At 43.8% G+C, this 9,525-nt stretch overlaps 1 protein-coding gene across 1 annotated transcript; it reads right to left on the reverse strand.

The window, feature by feature from the left end:
- Positions 1-6,427: 6,427 nt before the first annotated feature.
- On the reverse strand, positions 6,428-9,032 carry LOC137331734 (S-antigen protein-like). The gene is made up of 3 exons (XM_067995719.1): positions 8,970-9,032; positions 6,987-7,530; positions 6,428-6,936 (listed from the first exon to the last, which is right to left on the reverse strand). Exons 1-3 carry the CDS (start codon positions 9,030-9,032, stop codon positions 6,428-6,430), a joined length of 1,116 nt encoding a protein of 371 aa, XP_067851820.1.
- Positions 9,033-9,525: the final 493 nt, after the last annotated feature.

The following is a 9,525-nucleotide window of genomic DNA, read 5'->3' on the forward strand; positions in this document are numbered from 1 at the left end:
CAGTAGTTGCTTGCAGATGACATAAAATTTGGAAGGGTAGTAAACAGTGAGGAGGATAGTGATAGACTTCAAGAGAACATAGACAGGCTGGTGCAACAGGTGGACACATGGCAGATGAAATTTAACGCAGAGAAGTGTGAAGTGATACATTTTGGTAGGAAGAACGAGGAGAGGCAATATAAACTAAATGGTACAATTCTAAAGAGGGTGCAGGAACAGAGAGACCTTGGGGGTGTACGTACACAAATCTTTGAAGGTGGCAGGCTGAGAAAGTGGTTAAAAAAACATACAGGATCCCTGGGCTTTATAGATAGAGGCATAGAGTACAAAAGCGAGAGTGTTATGATGAACCTTTATAAAACACTGGTTTGGCCACAACTGGAGTATTGAGTCCAATTCTGGGCACCGCACTTTAGGAAGGATGTGAAGGCCTTAGAGAGGGTGCAGAAAAAATGTACTCGAATGGTTCCAGGGATGAGAGACTTCAGTTACCTGGATAGACTGGAGAAGCTGGGATTGTTCTCCTTAGAGCAGAGGAGATTTGATAGAGGTGTTCAAAATCATGAAGGGTTTAGATGGAGTAAATAAAGAGAAACTGATCCCATTGGCAGGAGGGTCGAGAACCAGAGGACACAGATTTAAGGTGATTGGCAAAAGATCCAGAGGCGACATGAGGGAAAACTTTTTTATGCAGCGAGTGGTTATGATCTGGAATGCGCTGCCTGAAAGGGTGGTGGAAGTAGATTTTATTTTACTTTCTGTTGAGTTCGGGTGTCCGTGTTGGCTCAGTGGTGGCACACTCTTGCCTCTCAGTACGACGGTCATGGCTTCAAGTTCCACTCCAGAATTTGAAGGAAGGTGAATTGAAGGAGCAAGTTTGCACATGTGCAGTGAAATGTGGACATCGTGAACTTGCTCCTAGTGGTTTGCTGGTGATATGACAGCTTCAAATTAAAGGGCCATCACACACTGCAATCAGAGAAATCATCGAAAAAGCACAAACTTGCTTATCTGCCCAGCTGGAAAGTAACTAATTATACCACCAATCAGGTATGTTTAAAAATACCAGGTCTAAACTAAGTTTTAACAGTAAGTCTGAATGACTGTCAAGCAATGAAAAATTAACTTTTAAAAATGTGAAGTCTTATTTTACTCATTTTTTTTTACTTTTCCCTTCTGTCTCTTTAATTTAGTTCAAGTATTTCTTTGGCTTTTTATTTGAAAAAATTTACATTTTTATTTACAATGACATCCAGAACACTAACTTTAAGTGAGTGAAGTCTGCTTGCCTGCTTGAACAATGCTGCCGGAATCTGTGGGCGGGACTTCGCTTGCTGACAGATTTTGTGGGCGGGACTTCTCCTGATGGATTTTTCCCAGTCGCTCGGCAACTCACGCTGCTCAGAGACTGGGTTGATAGCGCACATTATTTTTAAAGTTCAAATTCAAGCAATTCGACGCCACAGAGCCCGCAGTAAGTATCTTCGTTAATTTAATTTGCAGGAGCTGCGGTGTGCGTTGCCTTGCTGCTCTGCCCGATTTCTGGCCCAATATCTAATGTCTACCTGAACTGGTACATGGGACCTTGATTTAATGTCTCATCCAAAGGACTGTCTCTCTGATGGTAAAGCCTCACCCAACCTCTGATGATAGGAACTTAGGAATTGTTAGACGAGAAAAGACTGAGGTCCATCTAATTCACCTTCTACCATTCTGGTAATCGATAATGGAGTTGTTCACTGATCATGGCAATCAATCTCTATCAATTAGTTTACAACAGACCCAGACACGACACAACAACAACAACAACAACAACAACATGGAAGAATTTTAAAACATACGACCAGATACAGTCTAACCCCCAACGCCCGGATAATGGGAGAAGACTGTTAAACCCAGCAATATAGTAAAAAAGATGAGCTTTCACATAATACAATTGAAAGTCAGCCTGGCTTGATGGGAGCTGGAGGGATAAGATGTTGACCAGGACACCAGGAAAACTCCCTGCTCTTCTTCAGATAGTTCCATTGGATCTTTAGTTACATGTCAGACTTGGCTCTGTGGTTGCATTCTCATCTCTAAGTCAGAGGGTAGTGGGTTCTAAGCCCCACTCCGGAGACTGTCATGGGGGCTTGAACCCACTTGAACCCTGGGGGGAGGGGAGGGCTGGGATCCAAGGAATAGGATGGTCCCATCTGGGCAAATGGCTGGATGTTTAGCAGTATACCCTGTGATAGTAAACAGTGTGGTTTTAGTCGATACGCTCCACGAGTACCCCGACATAGAAACATGGGAACAGAAGGAGGCCATTGAGCCCCTTGAGCCTGTTCCATCATTCAATTAGATCATGGCTGATCTGTATCTTTGCTTCATAATCCCTTAATACCCTTACTTAACAAGGATCTATTGATCTCAGTTTTGAAACCTCCAATTGTCCCCCAGCATCCACAGCCTTTTGGGGGGGAGAGAGTTCCAGATTTCCACTACCCTTTGTGTGAAGAAGTGCTTCCTGACATCACCCCTGAATGGCCTAGCTCTAATTTTAAGGTTATGCCCCCTTGTTCTGGACCCCCCCACCAGAGTAAATAGTTCCTCTCTATCTACCCTACCCAATCCTTTTAACATTTTAAATACCTCGATCACATCACTCCTCATTTATTCTATTCTGAAGAGCATGCACATGCATCTAGATTGATCCCCTCAATGCAGTACTGACAGAGTGCTGCGTCAAACTGTTTTACCTTGTCCAGAATAGTAGAACCAGAGGACACGGCCTGCCCTTGAAGGGAGTTAATTCAAAACTAATCTGCGGAAACAATATTTCAGTGAGCGAGTGGTCAATCGATGGAACAGGCTCCCTGGGGAGACGGTGGAAGCAGTTCGTATTGATTCATTCAAATGCAAATTAGATAGTTTTCTTCAAAAAGTAACATTTTGGGATAGAATATATGAATAATTTGAGAATAGTCATGTGTTAAGTCTAACATGCTTGGGAGGAACAGGTGATTTTGGAGGCAAAGCTCTCCACCACTGAGGGTTTTTCTCATCCAACACTCTGCTGCCCGTATCCTAACTCGCACCAAGTCCCGTTCACCCATCACCCCCTGTACTTGCTGACCTACATTGGCTCCCAGTCCAGGAATGCTTCGATTTAAAATTTCACATCCTTGTTTTCAAATCCCTCCATGGCCTCGCCCCTCCTTTTCTCTGTAACTTCCTCCAGCCCTACAACCCTCCGAGATCTCTGCACTCCTCCAATTCTGGCCTCTTGCGCACACCCGATTTTCATCGCTCCACCATTGGTGGCCGTGCCTTCAGCTGCCTGGTCCCTAAGCTCTGGAATTCCCTCCCTAAACCTCTCCACCTCTCTCTCCTCCTTTAAGACACTCCTTAAAACCTATCCCTTTGATAAAGCTTTTGGTCACCTGTCCTAATATCTCCTTATGTGGCTCGGTGTCAAATTTTGTTTGATAATCGCCCCTGTGAAGCGCCTTGGGACATTAAAGGCGCTGTAAAAAGGCAAATTGTTATTATTGTTGTGTCAGTTTTTCATTTCAAAAAGTGCAATCTGGACAGCATCTGTGCATTGGACTTTCCTAGAACGAAGCAGCCAGCTGCCTTTTCCTAACATGAGAATGTAAGAAATAGGAGCAGGGGTACGCCATGCGGCCACTCGAGCCTGCTCCGCCATTTAATAAGATCATGGCTGATCTTCGACCTCAAATCCACTTTCCCGCCTGATCCCCATATCCTTTGATTCTGCGGACTGCAGTGGTTCAAGAAGGCGGCTCACCACCACCTTCTCAAGGGCAATTAGGGATGGGCAATAAATGTCGGCCTCGCCAGCGACACCCACGTCCCATGAATGAATAATAAAAAAAAAATTCTCCTAGAGTCCAAAAATCTATCAATCTCACTCTTGAATATATTCAATGACTCAGCATCCACAGCCCTCTGGGGTAGAGAATTCCAAAGATTCGCCACCCCCTGAGTGAAGAAATTCCTCCTTATTTCAGTCCTAAATGGCCGACCCATTATCCTGAGACTATATCCCCTGGTTCTAGACTCTCCAGCCAGGGGAAATAATCTCTCAGCATCTACCCTGTCAAGCCCCCTCAGAATCTTATACGTTTCAATGAGATCACCTCTCATTCTTCTAAACTCCAGAGAGTATAGGTCTATTCTACTCAACCTCTCTTCATAGGACAACCCTCTCATCCCAGGAATCAATCTAATGAACTTTCATTGCACCGCCTCTAAGGCAAGTATATCCTTCCTTAGATAAGGAGACTAAAACTGTGCGCAGTACTCCAGGTGAGGTCTCACCAAAGTCCTGTAAATTGTAGCAAGACTTCCTTACTTCTGTACTCCAACCCCCTCGCTATAAAGGCCAACATGCCATTTGCCATCCTAATTGCCTGCTGTACCTGCATGCTAACTTTTTGTGTTCCTTTCTCTGATGACTCCCTGTGGAAAGCACTGAGTAAATGTGCCTGCTAACCTGCCGCTTAAAACTCAAGGGAGCAGTTAGAAAGGGATTAGAGGTGGTGATTGCTCCAATCTCGGTGGTTTAGTGCAGTCTGTACCAAGTCAATCCCAACACGCCTTCCTCGTTAAGGATGGCAAGATGAATAAATGCTGGTGAACAGCTGGTGCCAGCGTTACTTACACCGTTATAGCCACTATAACCAGGTATCCATACAGTAAGTGGCCCGTAGAGTGCCAATCATAGCCACAGGGAACAGTCAGACGTCTACCTAGCAACTTATATCATCCACTAAACACCAAACAGAAGAAATGATGAGAAAATAAATGAGAAGGGAAGGAGAGACAGTAGATGGTGGGTTCATTCTGAGCCAGTTTCCGATTCCTTCCCGGTGTCAGTTCCCTGATCCGTGTCAATGAGTTCTGTAATCCTGTCATTTAGAACAAAGTACCAATTATCGGGCAATAATCCCCTGTACCGTTCGCCCCCTGGGACCCCACCAGCCTCAAATACACAGGAGAGTGGTACAGACCGAACACCTGTCCCTTCATTACCTGGATGGGAGTGAGTTTTAATCACTACATTCGTACTTTGTTAATTTTCCTTATTTTAAAAAAATTATGTGGAATTTTTGTTATGATCTGGAATGCACTGCCTGAAAGGGCGGTGGAAGCAGATTTAATAATAACTTTCAAAAAGGGAATTGGATAAATACTTGAAAAGGGGAGTGGGGAAAGAGCAGGGGGAGTGGAACTAATTGGATAGCTCTTTCAAAGAGCAGGCACAAGCACGATGGGCCGAATGGCCTCCTTCTGTGCAGTACAATTTTGTGAAAGTATCCGCATAAACTGTGAAAAAAATTAGGCAAAACACCAGATACAAAATTTTGTTCAAAATTTATTCAATGGTGATATACAGACAATTTTCCAAAAAGAATTAGATGCAACAAATTATAAGGAATTTATTACGTGATATGTGCAAAAAAAAATCCTGCAGGAATTTTTTTTAAATATACACAAAACAAAGATTCTGCAAAAATTAACACAAACGGGAAAAATGTGGAAAAGGATATCCAAATAGATGCAGAACAAATGAAAAATATTCACAAGAAATAGAAACATAAAAGAAATTAAATGCAAACAAACCTCTCTCCGCGCCGCATGACATCATCTTTGATAGTTCATTAGAAACATCAGCAACACTTTAAGAAAAGTCTTTGCCTTGCTCAGATTTTTTTTGCTACATCTGAATACAGAAGGGCTTCTCATTCAGTCCATGCAGAAATAAACACGGTCATCTGAAAAGATCAGCTGTGGAAACATTAAATATAAAAACTTACCAACAAAGCACGAGTCACAAGTTGGGGACTGGGGGAGATAAATCGGAACATGTCGAAATGCAAAATGTACCTTTGCATCTGTGGTGGGTGTTGTAAATTCAGACTTCCAGAAATGTTAGTCCCTAAAACCCCTATCACTTGTCGTGGGAGAAACGGGCGAGTAACAGGAATATCTCGGATAAAGATGGGAGCAGGACTAATAACTAACAGGGCAAGTAAATTAAGTTAAACTCACCAGCACTCTCCGTAACTCTAAGCTGGGTGTTAGCATTGTTCCTTGTGCGGTCCCTTTTAGTTGTCACTCACTGTTGCCGTCGAAAACCTTCTTCAGATCCAGCCAGTGGAACTGAACGTGTGTCGATTTGCATTAGGGGCTGTGCAAGTGGAATTTTGGTCATTGCTGGGATTGGTGCATCCGATACCCCCACTCGCTCGGTAGAATCTAACTAAAACCTGCGTCAAATGGGCTGGTTGCTTTTCCACGCGAGCTGTACGAGGGACTCGGTGTGTCCAGACTCCTCATTCACTTTATGAAATAAGGACAAGCATTAAATCTGCACAATATGGACACACAATGTATCATTATACCGCGTGGCGTGAGATCAGCAGAAAGAATGATGGATGGTGTCCCATCCTCTACTGATGTCCAGCTCTTCATTACCAGTGTCCAGCTCCCCATTACCAGTGTCCAGCTCCCCATTACCAGTGTCCAGCTCTCCGTTACTGATGTCCAGCTCCCCATTACTGGTGTCCCGTCCTCTACTGATGTCCAGCTCTTCATTACCAGTGTCCAGCTCCCCATTACCAGTGTCCAGCTCCCCATTACTGGTGTCCAGCTCTTCATTACCAGTGTCCAGCTCCCCATTACTGATGTCCAGCTCTTCATTACCAGTGTCCAGCTCCCCATTACCAGTGTCCAGCTCCCCATTACCAGTGTCCAGCTCTCCGTTACTGATGTCCAGCTCTTCATTACCAGTGTCCAGCTCCCCATTACCAGTGTCCAGCTCCCCATTACTGGTGTCCAGCTCCCCATTACCGGTGTCCAGCTCCCCATTACTGGTGTCCAGCTCTTTATTACTGGTGTCCAGCTCCCCATAACTGATGTCTAGCTCTTTATTACTGATGTCCAGCCTTTTATTACTGGTGTCCAGTCCTCATTACTGGTGACCAGCTCTTTATTACTGATGTCCAGCTCCCCATTACTGATGATGTCCAGCTCCCGATTACTGATGTCCAGCTGTCCATTACTGGTGACCAGCTCTTCATTATGGATGACCAGCGTTTTATTACTGGTGTCCAGCTCCCCATTACTGATATCCAGCTCTTTATTACTGGTGTCCAGTTCCCTATTACTGGTGTCCAGCTCCCCATTACTGATGTCCAGCTCTTTATTACTGGTGTCCAGCTCCCCATTACTGATATCCAGCTCTTTATTACTGGTGTCCAGTTCCCTATTACTGGTGTCCAGCTCCCCATTACTGATGTCCAGCTCTTTATTACTGGTGTCCAGCTCCCCATTACTGATGTCCAGCTCTTTATTACTGGTGTCCAGTTCCCTATTACTGGTGTCCAGGTCCCCATTACTGATGTCCAGCTCTTTATTACTGGTGTCCAGCTCCCCATTACTGATGTCCAGCTCTTTATTACTGGTGTCCAGTTCCCTATTACTGGTGACCAGCTCTGTTCTTCTTCCTGTATCCTCACTCTGTTCAAATCAAGACTTGTCACACCAGCTCCAACTTTGACTTGCTCTTTTACCAGGAGCTTACCATAATGGAGCTTACCCCTTTAGTCTTCCCTTTGCCCTACGGACTATAGAACTTGAAACCCAAACTTGGCCTTTTCCAACCATTGCTTCCTGACTCTAGGTGTCTTCCGCACTTCAAAGCAATTTGTTTTACGTCAAACACTCTCTTTTGTTTCCGAGAGATTTCATAGGGCGTTGTATAAATGCAAATCTTTCTTCCTTTACCTCAACCCTTCTCTTCTACTCTCTTCAGCCTTGGTGCTATCCTGCCCTGTGGGCTTTGGCGCTTCACCTTGTTTGGCAGGGATATTAGTTTGAAAAGGTGGACTGCATTTTCATTATCACTACTTTATATGCAAATGACATAACAAAGGTCAGTACAGATGAGGGTGGCCTTTCGGCCCATCTAACTCATGCTTCCATAGAAACCTATGATATCCTGATGGCAGCATCTAACGGCCTTTAGGAATGATTCTAGCGTTTTTGCCGCCACTGCGCTACCCAGAGGCCGTTTGAATTATTAATCATGAAGAAGTGGTTTCTGATTTCAGTTCTGAACTTGCCTTTTTTTCAGTTTGTACCCACATGTTCTGCACTCATGGTTTAACTTAAAATAATGCTCAGCTTATTCTTTTCAATTCGACTTAGTATCTTCTGCATCTCTATAAAATCCCTTCTCATTTGCCTCCTTTCAAGGCAGAAGAGTCTAAGTTTTCTAGCTTATCCTCATAGGAACAATTAACAGGAGTAGACCATTCAGCCCCTCCAGCCTGTTCCACCATTGAATTAGATCATGGCTGACCTGTACCTGAACTCCATCTACCCACCTTGGTTCCATAACCCTTAATACCCTTACCCAACATAAACCTATCAATCTCAATTATGACATTTTCAATTGACCCCCCCAGCCTCACCAGCTTTTTGAGGGAGAGAGTTCCACATTTCCACTACCCTTTGTGTGAAGAAGTGCTTCCTGACGTCACCCCTGAACGGCCTGGCTCTAATTTTAAGGTTATGCCTCATTGTTCTGGACTCCCCCCACCAGAGGAAATAGTTTCTCTCTATTTACCCTATCAAATCCTTTAATTATCTTAAATACCTTAATTAGATCACCCCTTAATCTTCTATATTCAAGGGAATATAAGCCTAGTCTATGCAACCTGTCCTCGTAATTTAACCATTGTAGCCCCAATATCATTCTGGTGAATCTGTGCTGCACCCCCTCCAAGGCCAATATATCCTTCCTGAGGTGCGGTGCCCAGAACTGAATGCAATACTTTAAAAAGGGGTCTAACCAGAGCTTTTTCTATCTGTAACATAATTTCCACTGCTTTGTATTCCAACCCCCTTAAGATAAAGGCCAACATTCCATCAGTCTTTTTAATTATTTTTTGTACCTGTCCACCAGCTTTTAGTGATTTCTGTACTTGGACTCCTAAATCTCTCAGCTCCTCCACCATCCCTCGTTTCTCACCATTTAGAAAATATCCTGATCTATCTTTCTTAGGTCCAAAGTAAATGATTCAATCCCCTGACACTTGGGCCTTGTCTGCACCATCTCCAGGATTTGGTCACTTTCATTGCGCCTTAGTGACCAGAACTGAATGGAGCGTTTCAACGTGAATTAACGTGTGTTTGTAGTAAATTAATATACAACGAGTTTGCCAGTATTTTTCAGGAAAACAATGTCCCCTTTAAGAAGAAATAGAAACGTCAACAGTTTAGTGATTGGGGGGAGGAAGAGGTCACTGGAATCAAAACACCAATTGAAGAAGAATTAGTGTTCCCTCCACCCCTTTAAACGCTGTCCTTATCATCCTTTAAAAAGCCAAATTACACGAATTAATAACAGGGGAACAGAAAGTAAACACTTCAGACTGAACTTCATTTAGACGTTGCCGTGACAACCAGTGAGTAATTACAAGGTGCGTCGTATTTACTTTGAAGCCCAGC

Source organism: Heptranchias perlo, chromosome 13, assembly GCF_035084215.1.
Source record: "Heptranchias perlo isolate sHepPer1 chromosome 13, sHepPer1.hap1, whole genome shotgun sequence".
Taxonomy (NCBI): domain Eukaryota; kingdom Metazoa; phylum Chordata; class Chondrichthyes; order Hexanchiformes; family Hexanchidae; genus Heptranchias; species Heptranchias perlo.

Bases quoted from the DNA above. Each gene is read 5' to 3' on its own strand.
- LOC137331734 (XM_067995719.1), bottom strand. From the start codon at position 9,032: ATGGTGGAGGAGCTGAGAGATTTAGGAGTCCAAGTACAGAAATCACTA. The intron at 7,531-8,969 runs GTACAAAAAATA...TGATTTGAACAG, and splicing joins CACTAAAAGCTGGTGGACAG to AGTGAGGATACAGGAAGAAG. The intron at 6,937-6,986 runs GTAATGAGGACT...TCAGTAATAAAG, and splicing joins TAATAAAGAGCTGGTCACCA to AGCTAGACATCAGTTATGGG.